At 39.1% G+C, this 18,531-nt stretch overlaps 1 protein-coding gene across 1 annotated transcript in view; it reads right to left on the bottom strand.

Annotated features, from left to right (window-relative positions):
- Positions 1 to 18,531, bottom strand: part of SLC9A9 (solute carrier family 9 member A9) — a 733,387-nt gene that overhangs the window by 391,330 nt on the left and 323,526 nt on the right. The window contains 2 exon segments of the mRNA XM_043990722.1: positions 8,636 to 8,741; positions 18,049 to 18,187. Of these exon segments, the coding sequence (XP_043846657.1) occupies positions 8,636 to 8,741; positions 18,049 to 18,187 (245 nt within the window).

Genomic DNA, 18,531 nt, shown 5'->3' with positions numbered 1-18,531 from the left:
TGACCCTGGGCAAGTCACTTAACCCCAATTGCCTCACCAAAACCAAAACAAAACAAAACGAATAATAATAATAGGAATCATCTGTATCTGAAAGCCGTTGAGATTCTTGATTTTGAAAAAGAGAGAGAGAGAGAAGGAAAGGAGAAAGGGAGAAAGAAAAAGGAAGAGAAAAGGAAGAAAAAGAAAAAAGAAAAAAGAAGGAAGAGAAACAAGAAGATAGGAATGAAGGAATAAAGGGAGAAAGAAAAAAGGAAGAGAAAAGGAAGGAAGAAAGAGGAAAAAGAAAGAAAAGGAAGAAAGGAAGAAAAAGAAAGAAGAGAAAAGGAAGGAGAGAAGGAAGGAAGGAAAAAAGAAAGAGAAAGGAAGGAAGGAAGGAAGGAAGGAAGGAAGGAAGGAAGGAAGGAAGGAAGGAAGGAAGGAAGGAAGGAAGGAAGGAAGGAAGGAAGGAAGGAAGGAAGGAAGGAAGAAAAAGCAAGAAAGCATTTACTGTGGCAAGCATTTTGCTAAGGGATGAGAATACAAACAGGAAAACAGGATTATACCTTGTCTCAAGAAGTAGTGATTTTGCATGTTGGAGAGTTCAGTTTGAGGGTAGATGGAAAGGCCTGGTGGCCCAAATGGCACATCTTCAGAGTGAATGGTAAAGTTCAGGGATTCTTACGGTGCATTGGTAGGACAGATAGCAATGTCTGGAAGTCTGGTAGGGCTAGTGGCAGGGGATGCTAATTCCCAGGCATCCAGCACATGTAGTGGCAAGGAGGATGATAAGACCCATTAATTCTCTATCCTACAGCCGGTGACTCCTTGATCATCTAAGTGGTGTGAGGAGCCATGTCCTTCTAGCAAGGGGAAGTGATGGTGGAAGATTGACCTGATGATGGGGAGGAAGGAGTGGGCCAAAGGTTTCAAGTAGAGTGGATACTCTAGGTCACCTTCCACAGGGATGGGGATATGAAGGGCTTCCTATAGTTCCTGCTCCTGTTGGACCCACTGATTGGGATCTGAGATGGGGAACTTGAGCAAAAGTAGGGGAAACCTGCCTGTATTACCTTCTTCCTGCTGGGCACAGCCCTATGGCACATCAACCGACCATCTATGGTAATCTGTCTAAATGATGACTCCATAAGTCATGGGCTATTTAAGGCTTTATCAGAGTCTGGGATGAGGCCTCTTGAAATCACATATCCATGCTATAATGGTATAAACAGTAAAAATCAGATGGTGTGTAAAAACAAATTCAGGGGAAAAAAGATCCTGAGAAAACTATTCTATATATAGACTGTTATTGCTAAAGCAAAATGGTGCAATGGATAAAGGGATGGCCTTATAATCAGGAAGACTTGCATTCAAGTGCTGACTCAGATACATACTAGCTGTGTGGCCCTGGGCAAGTCACTTAACCTCTGTTTGTATCAGTTTCCTCATCTATAAAATGAGGATGATAATAGTTCATGTGCCCTATGGTTGTGAAAGTCAAATGAGAGAATAATTATAAAACACTTAGTATAGTGCCTGACACATGGTAAGCAGCATGTTAGAAATGTCTGTCTGTCCGTTCATCTATCTACACACATACATACATACTATACCCAGTTACTATAAGGGGGGGAGGGAGGGGGTGCTAAAGACACCATGAAAAAAGCAACGAAGCCCAGATCTGATACAACAGGACTGTGTTGGCAGAATGCTATGCAAGTAAAAGTGCTTGCCTTCTCTCCAAGTGGAAAGTGACACGTGCCATCAGCTGCAATCATGCTGATAGGTGATTTGACTTGGCTGCCTCTGGAGAATGCACCTGGAAGGAGGGTACTGCTGGTTGGTTGGGGAAGTAGCTAGCTGTTCCATCCAAACAGGGGATTTCAAAAATACGTAAAAACAATCTTGTTTCCCTAATGGACTCCAGGGTATTCATTTAACTATCAAGAGTCAGCTAGCTGCACAGGGAATAAGGCATTGTGTCTTGGCTCAGGAAGATCTGAGTTAAAACCTGACCTTTGACACTAGGTTTGTGACCCTGGGCAAGTCACTTAACCTCTGTGTGCATCAGTTTCCTTAACTGTCAAATGAACACCTCTCCTCCTAGGGTTGTTGTGAGGATCAAATGAAATAACTGTAAAAAACAAAAACAAACAACCCCCCCCCCCCAAAACACTTAGCATAGTGCCTGGCACACAGTAAATGAAATAGAAGTGCTTATTCCCTTCCATTCCTTCCCCTTTTAGGAAAAAGGTAGACAGAAATACACGCCATAGGCTACTGCCACTGCTAATAGTTAACATTTATATGGTGAATTAAAGTTTTCAAAAACTGTTTTATATCTTATTGAACTTAATCCTGTTTGGTAGGTACTTTTATTATTCCCATTTATAGATGAGTAAATTGAGGCCGAAAGCGGTTAGGTGACTTGCCCAAGGTCATCCAACTAGTAAGTGTCCAAGGCTATATTGGAACTCAAGACTTCCAGATGCTAAGTCCAAAGCTCATAAACTAACAATATAGGCCTCATGCTATCCTTGAAAATCCTATGAATAAACTATATTAGAACCAGTCCATTATCACAGACAGAACTGTGGCCCACAATTACCTAGAAATAACACTGATCCATAAAAATTTAAAAACATTTTTAATAGATACAGTTTATTTCTCCTCTTCTCACCGGGGGTTGAGCTGCCTGAGTGTCTGTTCTTGCCAGTGAAGTTCAAATTCCCTGATTGTCTAGTCCTGTTGGCATTGGTGCACCAGGGGGCTGATGGCATTTTTTAAAACTAGCATTAGCCCTAAAGTAGAGGGTGCTCAGTTGAACTATACATGTCTTCCATAGAAGAAGGGCTATTGTATTATAGGAACAGGAAGCAAATGTGACCAGTATATATGAAAAGGATACCTGTTCCTTCCCTTCTCTGAGGCTGGCGACACCAGCAGAGAAATCTCGGGCCTCTGGGATAGGGTTTAGATTGGTTATTGTATTGTGCTTTATAGCTTGAGCATGTGAGAGGGAGAGGGGGAGTCCAGTGAGACCTTCAAGTCAGATCAGCTCACCTCAAGGTGGGGGATGTCTTGGTGTTTATTGATTGATTTTCTGGGTTTATATGCATTTTTTATATTTCCCCGTGTTCTATGTATCTCTAGGCACATGTGTCATTGGGCTGCACTGGGAGCTGACCAAGGTCTTAAAGCAAATGTCAAGGAATTTGGGTGATGATGACTTTATGTCATAAGGTCATTCATTGGTAGCCACATCCTTGAAAACACCCTTTCCTAGTCTCTTAAGCAATTCTGTAATTAGAGGTTGTGTGACTCTAGCAATCAAAAGCTATGGAACCCTTATACATTCAAAATTATTAAGTTGCTTCCTCTACTTAGGTCTAGCTACTCAGTAGATGGACCCACTAGAGACAAAAGATAGCTATAAAAATACCTAATACCTTGGCCTTATTACTTATATACCCCCATTTGTGAATGGTGTTGGAATTGTTTTTTTTACCTCTATTTAGTATTTTCTGCCAATTACATGTAAAATTATTTTTAACATCCATTTTTAAAACTTTCAGTTTTAAATTCTCTCCCTTTCTCCCTCTCCTCCATCCTCTTTGAGAAGTCAAGTAATGATATAGGTTATGTGTGTGTAGTCATGCAGAACATTTCCATATTAGTCATGTGAAAGAAAACAGACAAAAAGACCTCAAGAAAAATAACAAACATAAAAAAGAAATATGCTTCAATTTGTATTCAGACATCATCAGTTCTTTCTCTGGGGATGGATAACATCTTTTATCATAAGTCCTTCAGAGTTGTCTTGGATCTTTGTATTGCTGAGAATAGCTAAGTCATTCACAGCTAATCATCCTACAATATTGCTGTTACTTTGTACACAGAACATTTAACTTTGCATTAGCTCATGTAAGTCTTTCTAGGTTTTTCTGAGAGCATGCTGCTCATCATTTCTTTTAGTACAATAGTATTCCATCATAATCATGTACTATAATTTGTCCAGCCATTCCCCAATTGATGAGCATCCCCTCAATTTCCAATTCTTTGACACCAAAAAAAGAGCTGCTATAAATATTTTTGTACAAATAGGTCCTTTTCCTTTTTTATCTCTTTTTGGATACAGACCTAGTAGTGGTATTGTTAGGTCAAAGAGTATGCTGGTTTTATAGCCCTTTGGGCATGATTCCAAATTGCTCTACAGAATGTTTGAATCAGTTTACAACTCCATGCTATTGGAATTGTGATAGATGACCCTGCATGACCCACAGATCAGTTGGAATGGCCAGAAGATGATTTTCTGTTCAAATGAGTACATTCGATGTGTCAAGACTTTGAATCACACAGTAGTTAAATATCCCTTAATTACTAATAGCATTTCACTAGTATATAATGATGATACTTTCTACACTGAGCATGATTCTGTAATCAACTTTGTATGCATAAATACAAAGCATTTATTAAGTCCTTACTATGTATTAAGCACTGTGCTAAGCATTTAGAATACCAATAAGAAGTGCAGCAAGGTGTAACAGTGGATAGAGCACTGGCCCTGGAGTCAGTAGGACCTGAGTTAAAATCTGACCTCAGACACATACTAGCTGTGTGATCTTGGACAAGTCATGTAACCCCAATTGCCTCCACCACCGAAAGAAAGAAAGAAAGAAAGAAAGAAAGAAAGAAAGAAAGAAAGAAAGAAAGAAAGAAAGAAAGAAAGAAAGAAAGAAAGAAAGAAAGAGAGAAAGAAAGAAAGAAAGAAAGAAAGAAAGAAGGAAAGAGAAAGAAAAAAGAAAGAAAAAATTAAAAACAAAACAAAAAGAAAAAAGAAAGAAAGAAAAGAAAAAAATCAACAGGAAAAGTGAGACAATTCTTGATTTCAAGAAGTTCATATTATAATTGGGGGAGATAACACATAAATGGGGAGTCCAGTTTCTAGGTGAATGGAAATGCCCAGAAGTCTTTTTTTTTTTTTTTAGTGAGGCAATTGGGGTTAAGTGACTTGCCCAGGGTCACACAGCTAGTAAGTGTTAAGTGTATGAGGCCGGATTTGAACTCAGGTACTCCTGACTCCAGGGCCAGTGCTCTATCCACTGTGCCATCTAGCTGCCCCAATGCCCAGAAGTCTTAAGGGTGAATTAAAAAGGTTGGTGACAGCCCTAGGACTTCTCAGGGTACATCAGTAGGTCCTATAACAGAGCTCAGGAGTCTGAAAGGCATGAAGGCAAGTCAGATGTTAAGGTCTACACATCCTCAATTTCATTGGAAAGATAAAAGTTGCTAATATAAATTTCAATTCCAGCTTATCTTAATTCTGATCAATAGGTCCAAAAACCCAGGTCCTGAAGGAATTCTTAGACACAGATCTCTAGAGGATATTTATCTTGTCACAAGAGAGGCAATATGGTATTGTGGATAGAGGAATAAACTTGGAGTGAGGAAGAACTAGGCTCAAATCCTGCCCTGAAACTAAGTAGCTGTGAGACCACTTGCTCTCTTTTTGCTTCAATTCTCTCATTTTCAAAATGAGTATAATAATACCTTTGCTATCATGGTGGGGGGTTTTTATATCAATCAAAAATTTTAAAAGTACCTACTATGTGCCAGACCCTGTGCTGGATAGAGGGATATAAATGCAAAGAATGCAACCATATCATGTGTTATGATATATACTATCCATGGGAACTAGAGAGTTCTTATTGAGAGAAACAAAATATGGCAAATTGATAGTGTGTCAAGCTACATATCTCTTAAGACATCACTTATAACCATTCTGGAAGTTTGTGGTCAGAGACAACTTAAAGACATGGGTCTCTTGACTAGTTAGCACTCCATCCATGGTTGTATCCCCCCTGCCATTAGTCCTAGACTTTTTTGAGTCATTCAGGATCATGAAAAAGAAGCCCCAAACAGGTACACAATAAATTTTCTAAGAGAATAGGAAGCCCCATTTGGGATATAGGTTGGACAGTATGACTATTTTGGGATGCCTCAACCTTTTGAAAACCCCCAAGTACTTCTAGTGAGGAGACAGATATGCAAAGTATTTTAGGATCTCAATAGGTACTACCCCCTTCTAAATCATTCTTGGCAGAGTTACTTGCAGTATCAGATCTATGTAATTGGGAAAATATAAATTGCTCATGGATAGGCCGAGCTAATATAATAAAAATGACAATTCTACCTAAATTAATTTACCTATTCAGTGCCATACCAGTCAGACTACCAAAAATTATTTTACAGAGCTAGAAAAATAATTTAAAAACTCATCTGGAAAAACAAAAGTCAAGAATATCAAGGGAATTAATTTTTAAAATGCACAGGAATGTGGGCTCCCATACCAAATTTGAAGCTATACTATAAAGCGGCAGTCATCAAAACTATGTGGTAGTGGCTAAGAAATAGAGTGATGGATCAATGGAATAGGTTAGGCACAGGAGACACAGTAGTAAATGACTAGAGTAATCTGTTGTTTGATAAACCCAAAGACTCCCACTTCTGGGATATGAACTCAGTATTTGACAAAAACTGCTGGGAAAACTGGAAGATTGTATGGCAGAAACTAGGAATAGACCAACTTCTTACACCTTATACAAAAATAAAGTCAAAATGGGTTCAAGATTTAGACATAAAGGGTGCTACCATAGATAAATTAGGAGAGGAAGGAATAGTTTATCTCTCAGATCTATGGAGAGGAAAACAATTTATGTCTGAACAAGAGAATATTATGAAAAGCAAGATGGAAGACTTACATTACATTAAATTTAAAAGCTTTTGAACAAACAGAAGCAATGCATCCAAAAACAGCCAGCATTTTTGATAAAGGCCTCATTTCTAAAATATATCAGGAACTAAATCAAATTTATAAGAATCCAAGTCATTCCCCAATTGAGAAATGGATATGAACAGGCAGTTTTCTCATGAAGAGGTCAAAGCTATCTATTGCCATATGAAAAAATGTTCTAAATCACTATTGATCATAGAAATGCAAATTAAAACAACTCTGAGGTACCACCTCACACCTATCAGATTTGCTAATATGACAAAAAAAGAAAATAATAAATGTTGGAGAAGCTGTGGAAAAATTGGAACACTAATGCATTGTTGGTGGAGCTGTGAACTGATCCAACCATTATGGAGAGCAATTTGGAACTATGCCTAAAGGGCTATGGGACTGTTTGTACCCTTTGACCCAGTGGTACCACCGCTAGGTCTGTATCCCAAAGAGACCATAGAAAAGGGAAAAGGACCCACATGAACAAAAATATTTATAGCAGCTCTCTTTGTGGTGGCAAAGAATTGGAAATCGAGGGAATGTCCATCAATAGGGGAATGGCTAAACAAGTTGTGGTATATGAATGTAATGGAATTCTATTGTGCTATAAGAAACAATGAGCAGGAGGAATTCAGAGAAACCTGAAAGGACTTACATGAACTGATGCTGACTGTGAGGAGCAGAACCAGGAGAACATTGTACACAGTAATAGCAACATTGTGTGATGAACAATGGGGATAGACTTGGCTCTTCTCAGTAGTGCAACAATCCAAAACAGTTTCAAAGACCTCGTGATAGAAAATGTTCTCAATATCCAGAAAAAAGAACTGTGAATTATGAATGAAGATTGAATCATACTGTTTCTACTTTTGGACTGGCTTTTTTTTTCCTTCTTGTTTGAGGTTTTTCCTTTGTGCTCTGATTCTTCTTTCACAAGATGACTAATGTAGAAATATGTTTGATGTGATTGTGCATATACATCCCATATCAGACTGCTTTCCATCTTGGGGAGGAGGGAAGGAAGGGGGGGGAGAAAAGAAAAATTTGGAACTCAAAATCCAATGAAAACAAATGTTGAAAACTATCCTTATATGTAATATGTAACTGGAAAATAATAAAATAAAATATGATACTTGGAGTGGTTTGCCATTTCCTTCTCCAGTAGATTAAGGCAAACAAAGGTTAGCTGACTTACCCGGGGACACACAGCTAGTAAATGTCTGAGGCCAGATTTGAACTAAGTTCTTTCTGATTCTAAGCCCAACACTCTATCCACTGAGCCACCTTTCTTAATTATTGCGTGTCAGATATTGGTGCAATTGGATGGTTTAATAGTATAGTACCATGCATGATATACTGCACACAGTGGGCATTTAATAAAAAGTTGGTAGGAATATAATAGAGTTAAATTGTTCCATGCTATTGGGTTGCCACTTCAAAAATTGTAGTTAAAAAAGGAGAAAAAATGATGATGACACGTCATTACTTTTTGACAGTAAAAGGAAAGCCAGTGTCCTCTATCGAGCTGATGAAGGAAAACTATGCTTATCATGAAAACCCTGAGTGGAGACTTTCATTTGTAAAGTCATCAATCATCTCTCTAAATTGATCATTTTTAGATTTCAACATCTCCAGTGACCAGTAATGAAAGTAGGAGAAATAGCATTCTGGAAACTTTCTGTTAAACTGTCTTATAGAGAATGGATATATTATGATTTTTGTTGTTGTTGTTGTTTCCCAGGGCACCCAGCAGAAGGCTCTTCCAACTCACCCCCCCTTAAGGAAAACTCCATTTCACCTTCAGCTCCATCATGGAAAGATACACACAAGTTCCTGACCCCACACCCACCTGGCTCTGCCAAACGAGGCACTAACCTGTCAGACCCGCAGCTTCTGCAGACAAGAAGGCGCTCCAAGAGAGAAGGAAAAACAGCCCTGTTTCCAGCATGGGGAACTCACACAGCTTTGTGAATTTGGTCAAGTGATAAAGATTTATTAAGGAAAACAACAGCTAATTGACCTTACAGACACATCTGACCCAGGACTCCAGAGAGACATTGTGTAAGAGCGTATAAGCATCAGAGATCAAAGCAGAGGACCTGAATTAGGTTTCCACATCTGTTATTTGCTACCCTGGGGCATGACCTCAGTTTCCCTATCTGTAAAATAAGGCAGTTGGATTACATGATACCTAAGCTCCCTTTTGGCTCAAAATCAATTAGCAGCATGTTGGATCAAGAGAGCAACCAAAGTCTTTCTCAGTCATTATATTCATATAGTTTCTCTCCACTATGAAGTCCAAGTAAATTCCAGTGGTTCCTTATTAAATCAAATATAAACACTTCTGGCATTTAAAATCTTTCCCAGCTTGTTTACAATCTTCCTTTCTGGTCATAAAACCAGGTTCCAATTATTGTGGATAATGAATCCCATGAAATAATTGCATTTTTTGAACTTCTGCTGCATATTTCCACTGGTCTCGAACAAATTACCATATTTTACATAATCATAATTTTGAATTAATGATAATTTGAGTACATGCACCCACTTCACAGGATTCATTATTCTTATTAATCAGACCTAGCTGTACTATACAGCACTCTCTTTCACATACTCTTCAGTCTACCCAAGTTGGCTTTCTTGCAGTTCTTCACATTTGGAATTACATCTCCTATCTTTGTGGCTTTGTCCAGACTATCCCTGATGCCTGGAATGCACTCCCTCCTGATTTCTGTTTCTTAGAATCCCTAGTTTCGTTCAAAGCTCAGCTCAAACACTATTTTCTACCTGAGCCCTTTCTGGATCCCTCGGTAATAGTTTTCCATGCCCCCCCTCCTCCATTAATATAAGGATGGGATGATTTCCTTAACCCTACCTCACATGCACTAAGTGATATGATGCCCACTTAATCAATCTGTAGGCCTTAAGCTAAAAGTGGAAAATTTCTTCTAACTGTAATGATATTGCATAAAAATCATGCTTGGGTAGGCCTAGAAAATTTGGCCAGTCCTCAGGGCATGTCCACAAATGATCAAACTAGTTAGAATTACATTCATTTAAGAAGTTGTAGCAAGCATGCCATTCTGGTCTTCTGGAAGAGAAAGGAAATATCAAGGAAGGCCATTGGATATAGAGGTATCTTGGAGCAGAACAGGGCTAGGGAAGTCCCTAAGAATGTCTGGCTCTTTCTTCTGATACCTTTCTATTCATAGAAACCATAATATAAGCTGCTATTTTGATACTCAAAAGTTTCGAGTAAACTGAATTTTGCTTCAACCACAAAGAGGCCAGTCTGGGTTAACTAGAGAGAAATATAAATATTCAGTTACGCAGAGAATCCAAACTCTGTCTAGACATTAAGAATTTTCCTAAGTGGAGGCCCAGACCATAACTTTTAGCCTAAAATAAACTTCCTAAGGCAGAAATGGATCTTAAGGGCCATTATATATTGCCCCACCCCACCCCCAGGTTTAACCCAAGCTTAATTGTAACAGGGTATTACTGATCTATGTATCTGTTGAATGTTTGTTCCTCGAGAATAGTAACTACTTTTTTGTTTTTGTATCATCAGTGCCAAGTACAGTGTCTGGAACATATTCTGTACTAAATACATGCTTGTTCATGGAAATTGATCCAGAAATGCTTTGGTGTGTGCTGTACCTCACTTGGGGATCTTAAAGAATTGTAAAAAGCAGGCCCCTTGCAAGCCTTTGATGAGAATAAATGTGAATAAATGTTCTGGGGAAAAAAAATCTCTTACAAAAATGGGGAAGAATGTTTAGCCATGGGCAAGAATACAACCCTAAATTGAAATGGCTAGGGCAAGATGGATCTCAGGAGGGACAAAGGAGCATGGTTAGGTTACTACTCCATTAATGCTTGAGAAGTGCCACTCCTCTTGAGGGTCTAATTTAGATCATTTAATATATTATTTTTTCTTTGGGAGTGAAATGAGGTCTAGAGGAATTATAATACTCAGTTAATAGGGAAGTTGTCAAAGTCTTCTTGGAATAACCAAGATGGGAAGGATTTGTTTGTTTGTTTGTTTCCCCAATTCAAATGAAGTGCCTTATGTTCGGGAGTCATTGACATTGATTGTTTTTTGTGTTTTGTGTTTGTTTGTTTGTTTGGGTTTTTTTGGCCAGGGTGACATTTAATTTCTAGTCTCTAGGCTGCTAATGAGACAAAGTGAGTACATGACCCAAGCCTTCCAATGAATGGGAAATGATCCTATCATTAAGTATATATGATATCTCTGAAGGTTTACATTATAGATGTTCCATACTCAGAGAGCTGTGCCATGGTAGGTGGTCTGTCATAGCTGTGTAGGAGGAAGAGTGCTGGAGTTGGGGAGACAAGTAAAAATTCTGCTAGTTGTGTAACTGTGGCCAAGTCCCTTACTTAACCTCTCTCCACCTGTTTCCTTATCTGTAAAATGGGGCTAATAATAGTATCTACCTATAGGGTTATTATGAGGATCAAATAAGATTATATATGTAAGGCACTTCATAAACCTTGAAGCATTATGAATCTTAGTTATCATCATAATTATTAATATTGAAATAGAAGGCTAGAGTGAGATTAAGGACACTTTACATGAGGGTAGAGGTTCTCTACTTTTTTGTGTCCTGGACTCTTTGGGTAGTCTGGTGAATCTTTTTTTTTTTTTTTGGCTGGGCAGTGGGGGTTAAGTGACTTGCCCAGGGTCACACAGCTAGTAAGTGTCAAGTGTCTGAGTTTGGATTTGAACTCAGGTCCCCCTGAATCCAGGGCTAGTGCTTTATCCACTGTGCCACCTAGCTGATCCAGTCTGGTGAATCTTGTGGATCCTTTCTCAGAATAATGTTTTTTTTGTGTGTGTGTTTTTTTAGAATAATGTTTTAATTGCCAAAATATAATATACAAAATTACAAAGGAAAACAATTCTACTGCAATGTAGTTTTCTAAGTATTTGCGTTATATCTCATGTTTGGAATGCCCTTCCTCCTTGAGTCTGCCTCATGGAGTCTTCAGATCACTTCAAGATCATCCTCCAATGGCACTTCATTCAAGAGTCCCTTCCTAGTTTGTTTATCCATCCCTTTCCTTGCTTGGTCACTCTATACTTTGAGGGGTGGGGCTCATAGTTTGTATTCACTTATCTAGAAATATATCATATACTCCTGGAGGACAGGAATAATGTTCTTTTGTAATTCTATCTCTAGTACCTGGCACAATGCTTGATGCATAGGAAGAAAGTGCTTAATATATGCATGTGATTGATATACAGGGGCCTTAGGAATCATCTAGCCTGTCTCCTTTTATAGATGAAGAAACTGAGGCTGAGTGACTAAGTGACTTCAGTGACTTGTCCAAGGTCATAAAGGTGGTAAGTATCAGACCTAGACCTTAAAAACGTGTTCTGTGACCCTAAGTTCTTTCCATCACTTCAAACCCTATCTTGGGGTTATCTTTGTGACTGTAGGAAATCACTAAATCTCTCTGAGCCACATATCCCTTAACTCTAAAATGGAAATGATATTTTTAGTACCAACCTCAAAGAGCATTATAAGGAAAACACTTTGTTCACTGTAAAATGAAATATGAATGTGAGGTACAGTTTTTAAATGGGTCTATGATTTCATTTCTATAGGTTAATCTATCATTGTTATTTTTTACCAAAAAATTGTTGTTGTTATTCAGTCATTTGTCAGTCATGTCCAACTCTTTGTGATGCCATTTGGGGTTTTCTTGGCAAAGATGCTGGAGTGTTTTGACTTTTCATTCTCTGGTTCAATTTACATATGAGGAAACTAAGGCAAACAGAATAATGACTTGCCCAGGGTCACACAGTTACTAAATGTCTGAGGTCAGATTTAAACTCAAGAAGATGAGTCTTCCTGACTCCAGACTCAGCATCCTATCCACAGCAATGAGGAAATTACATGAATGGGTTTCTTTACAATAGTTTTACAAACACTTTTACTGAAAGCTGAGAATTAGTGGCAAAAACCCCACAACTATTTGTGGAAATGAAATGATTTGGGTTATCTTCATTTTTTGGCTAAGACAAAATTCAGGAGTAATCTGGACTATGAATTAGTCATCTTTACTCCTTTGGAAGCATGCAGTGTGTGCGTGTGCGTGTGTGTGTGTGTGTGTGTGTGTGTGTGTGTGTGTGTGTGTGTGTGGCAACATTTGTTCTGATAAAAGACTTGGAGTCAAGCTGGTTTATACATCTCTTTGAGGTCCCTGAATGAGCTTGGCAGACATCTTGCTACAAAAGAAGAATTCTGGCTGGCATCAACTGACCCTGCTTAGAATATCTGCAAACACACACAAGGCAGAAGGGCAACCTGCCATTTTGACCTTCACCAGAGGATGGCTCAGGTTTGGCCCAGATACAAGGGCTTGGGTTGAGGCCATGGTGGAAAACACTCTAAACCTTCCTGGTCTTTGACCCCAATTCTTGCGCTTAGGATCACTGGAGCTGGAAGGGATGTAAGAAATCATCTGGCTCAACCTCATCAATTCATGGAGGATGAAAGATGAGTCTCAGAGAGGCTGAGCTGTCCATAGTGGCAAAGGGAATAGTGGCAGAATTAGGCTTTGACTCTGGCATCTCGCCTCCAAATCCAGGGGTTTTCCTACTGTCCCAGGCTGTCTTCCTTCCCTGGTCTTAGCAGAGTCCCTTGTAGAAAGTAACTGTTTCCTAAATGTTTGTTGAATTTGAAAGTCACTGATGACCATATCAAATCCAATTGCTTCTTCTTTGTCCACATTCTCCTTGAACTCTATCACATTTGATGGTATCACCCTTTCTGCTCCTTCAAGGAAAACCTCTCTTCCCATGGCTTCCAAGAAATTACAATAGCCTGGTTATACTCCAGTCCTTCTCTAACTTGCTGGCTAGTTGCTTTTCTCTACTTCTATCACCTTCCTGGGCAGCTAGGCAGTGCAGTGAATAGGGTACCAGGTCTGGAGTCAGAAACACTCATGTCTGTGGGTCCAAATCTGGACTCAGATACTGAGTAGTTGTGTGATTCTGAGCAAGTCACTTGACCTTGTTTGCCTCAGTTTCCTTATCTGCAAAATAAATTGGAGAAGGAAATGGCAAAACCCTCCAGTATCCTTGCCAAGAAAACTTCAAATTGGGTCATAAAAAGTTGGACACAACTTAAAAACTACTAAACAATCTCCTTCTTGAGAGTATTTCAAAAGGCTCAGTTATGAGGATGCTTGAATATGGTATGAGAGAAAGAATATGGAACTGAGAATAAGAAGACTTGACTTCCAATTCTATTGTTTTCAAGTTGTATGATGAGAAACAACTAGGTGTTATATTGGATATGGAGTTAGGGAGAACTGAGTTCAAATCTATCCTCAGATGCTTTTCAGCTGAGTGCCCCTGGATAAGTCATCTAATCTTTGCCTGCCTCAGTTTCCCTTCCTGTAAAATGGGGGTGATAATAGTACCTATACTCAGAGTTGATATAGGCATCAGATGACATAATATCTCTAAAATGCTTCATAAACTAAATTGTAGTTGTAGAAGCAGCAGCAATAATAGTAGTGGTAGGAATGGGGGTAGTAGTAATAGGGGTAGTGGTGATGGTGGTGATATTATTATTAGTGGTTGTAGTAGTGGTGGTGGCACTATTATTAGTAGTGGTAGTAGTGATGGAGGTAGTAGTGGTGGTGGTAGTAGTAGTAGTAGTAATGGTGGTGGTGGTAGGGGTAGTAATAGTTGTCAATATGTCTGAGTCTTAAATTTTGTGATCTGTAAAGTGGAGAAAAGGACTTTTATGGGAATTACAGGATTATAAATTTGGAAGTATAAGGGACTTTAGATGTCATCTAATTTTATAAATGAGGAAACTAAATCTAGAGAATTTAAATATTTGGGAAGAGATGAAGATAAGCTAAAAAGCAGCCTAGCATAGTGGGTAGAAAGTTACCCTTATGGGTAGGCCCAGAGAAGGCCTGAGTTAAAGTTCCACATTTGGTAGTGTAATGATTGGAATAACACCACCTGCTGGAGACTTACTGTAGAAAAGCTCCGTCATGAAGTGAAGGTCTTTGAGGGCAAAACCAGGAGTCTTTTCTTTGGCATCAGGAAGTGACATTTGCTGGTGGGAGGAAGAAGTGGGGAGCCTGGCCCTCTGACTCACCTTTTTCCTGAGGACTCTGGTGGAGAAGGGAGCTAGAAATGTGCTCTCCCTTTAATAGATAGATGAATGTAGGCCTTTCTCTCTCTCTTTACCAAATTCTTATTCTCCTTAATACATGCTTAGAAGTCTAACTCTTGCTAGAGTTTATAATTTATTGGCGACCATTCATTACATATTTTAGACAGACTAGCTAGAATTTTAGCCTTAACAGTAGATACTACATACTGTAGGACTCAGGCAAATCACTGCACCTCAATGCTCCTAAGAAACTCTCTAAAACTATAAATTTCAGGGTAAATGCCATCTGCATCAGGAGTGGGGGGGTTCAGCACAGGGAATACCCTACCCTGATGAAGTAACAGGATTGGTGTAATCCACTCACATACAAACTCTTATTATATACTCCTCTTGGGTTTTCCCTTGTTCTCTCTCCTTTGAGGAAGTGGTCCAGCCTCACATCTTCATATTACATCTCTGTGTGAATGAATTCCTAAAATGTCTCCCTTTAGAAATGAGTTCTGAGTTCTAGGGGTCATCTCTTTCCACTTTCCATCTCTGTTCCCTTCCAAATTCATTTTCTGTTAGCAAGGAAAATAAACTCAAAATTGAACTCATATCCTTTTCTCCAAACCTATTTCCCCCTCTGTTTTTTTTCTATTTGTATTCATGTTAACTATGATTCATTTTCCTTTTTTGCCTCAGCTGCAAACACTGTGTGTTGTTAGATTCTTGGCTCTCCTTCATTTACCTACAGCCTACCATCAAAGCCTAGTGTTTTTCTTCAAAATAGCTCTCCTTTCCATTCTGTCCTTTTCATTCATCCTGTTACCATTTTAGGCCAAGCCTTTGTCCCGCTAATCCTGGATTACTGCAATAACCTAACTAGTCTCTGCCTCCAGTCCTTCTTTCCTCTAGTCCAGGGGTTCTTAACCTTTTGTGTGTGACATGGACCCCTTTGGCAGGCTTGTAAAGCCTATGGACTCCTCAAAATAAGGTTTTAAATGCATAAAATAAAATACATGGGGTTGCAAAGGAAAAAATATTTACGAAATATTAAAAATTCTAAGTTCATGGATCCCTTGATATCCATGAGCCCCAGGCTAAGAACTCTTCCCCTCATCCATCCATCATGAAATTGATTTTATTAAAAGCTTGTTCTCACTCCCCGGTCCCCAGATCAAAAACTCAAATGACTCTCCAGTGCTTGAGTAAAAATCTGAAGCCTCTGCCTGGCATTCAGAAGCCCTGCCCATCTGAGCCCATTCTGTCTTTTTAACCTCATCTCTTCCTACCTGCCATTCCTCCACTCCAATTAGGGCAGTCCTTTCTGCTTTCACTTCTCTTTCTTTCTATACCCCCATTCTCTCTCCCCTGAATTCCTGGTTTCCTCAATGTTTTCAAAATCCTCCCTATCCTTCAGGAACCAGCTAAAAACCCATCTCATCTGGGAAATTTTCTCTGACCACGCCAGTGTTTTCTTTCTTCTTCTTAGTCCTCTAACATGTATTTTGTGTGACACCCATTTCTCACTTAATCATGTACTGTCCCAGATCATTTGCTAATTACTTTTTGGGTTTCTGTCTTTTCTCATCTTTCAAGAGTTCACTCCCCTTGAGCACCGTGACTGCTTGTTGTAATTAGTTCATACACCTAATACAGTGCTGATGATAGCATGTTTTTGATAAATACTTAATTCAGTAGAATTTGTTTCAACATATAGTGCCTGCAGCAGATCCTGTCCCATAGTCCATAGACCAGGTAGTGACATTGGGGTATATGCACAGGGGTCTTCTGCTTTGAGACTACCCTGAAGTTCAGTGACCAGTTCACACAATCTTAATGAGGAGACAGGCAGCAAAATTAATATAAAAGGTTAGTATTGATTTTGTTTGTTTCCTGATTCAAGATTGCCTTAGAGAATCGTTAAACCTGATTTCTGGTACCCAGCCTGTTATTGAAAGGGATAACCAAAAAAAGCATTCTTGGTTCCTTCCATAGAGACAATATATAGAGTAGAAAAGGGCTGGGTCTGGATTCAGAGGTTTTTGCTGTTCAGTCATGTCCAACTCTTTGTGATCCCATTTGGGGTTTCCTTGGCAGAGGTACTGGAGAGGTTTGCAATTTCCTTCTCCAGCTCATCTTACAGATGAGGAAACTGAGACAAACAGGGTTAAGTGACTTGCCCAGGATCACACAACTAAGTATCTGAGGCCAGATTTGAACTCCAGGCCCCACACTCTGTGCACTATGATGCCACCTAACTGTCCCTGGAGTGAGAGGACCTAGGTTCAAGTCCCAACTGTTAAGTTTAGTCCCCTCTATGAACTTGGCAAGGCATAGGAACATAGATATAGATCTGGAAGGAATCTTAAAGATTATCTAGTCCAAAATCCAAATTTTGCACATAAGGAAACTGAGTCCCAGAGAGGTTAAGTAACTAAGTGGTAAAATCAGGATTCGAACTTAGGTTCTATGAATTGAAGTTTAGCACAGTTTCAACTACACAAAACTGGTTTCCTTATCAATAAAAGGTGAGCATTGGACTCACTAGCCTCTAGGGTCTCCCCCAATTGTATGTCTATGATCTTATTATGCTCAGAGAAGACACTTTAGGCTATCCAGGGAGTTTGGGTTGGGTCAGAATGCTGCAAAAATATTAGATTTCATCTTTGATTGAGAAATGTTTGTTGATAAAGTGAATAGAGGACTCGATCAAAAGTCAGGAAGACCTGACCTCAATTCCTACTTCAGACATTTACTAGGTGTGTGACCCTGGGCAAGTCACCTAATCTTCACATGCCTCAGTTTCCCCACCTGTAAAATGGGAATAACAATAACAACAACAACAACATTTACCTTCCAGGGTGATTATGAGGATCAATTGAGATAATATTTATAAGATGTTTTATAAACCTCAATGCTCTATATAAATACCAGATATTATTATTAAATCCACAGTATCACATTTAGTTTTTGGAGCACATAATCATGACCCATTGTCCATTTTTGTTGAACATACAATGGATTGGGATGCTGCTTTCACATCTCAAAATGCTTCCAACCTACAGAAGTTTTTTTTTTTTTTAATAAGTTAAAACAAAACGAAAAGAAAGCAAAGTGGGCAACCACAAAGGATATCAGAGCTGTGACAACAGCATAGGCAGACCCCATCGCAAATGATCCCGCAAAGATTCCGAGGAAGTTCCCAACAGATTGGAAGAATGCAGCTGCATCAAAAGTGTTTGGGTTGTCCTTGGGACTATAAATAGATATAGAACTGAAAAGACATAAAAGAAGGAGAATGAGTCAGCACAATCATCTAGGGCACAACACCCAGGTCAGCCCTCAGCGACCCTTTATTGTAAGAATGAATGTTTTCTTCCAACAAGATGGTGACTGGAATGGTCTAGTAGAGCTGCCTGATGAGATGGAGATCTGCACAAATATGATCCTTTTAGCAGCCTCATCTCAGAGCCTCCCCATCCTGCTGCCAGTCAGTAAATATTTTTATATCGGAAGCATCGTAAAGAATATCGTTTCTGAGCAAACTAGACATTAAAACATGGTAGGTGTATAAGGAGTGTGCCGAGAAGATGGATAATGGTGAATTATTTATTGGCC

This window comes from Dromiciops gliroides, chromosome 3 (assembly GCF_019393635.1).
Source record: "Dromiciops gliroides isolate mDroGli1 chromosome 3, mDroGli1.pri, whole genome shotgun sequence".
Classification (NCBI taxonomy): domain Eukaryota; kingdom Metazoa; phylum Chordata; class Mammalia; order Microbiotheria; family Microbiotheriidae; genus Dromiciops; species Dromiciops gliroides.
This window is presented reverse-complemented; position numbering and strand designations above follow the sequence as displayed.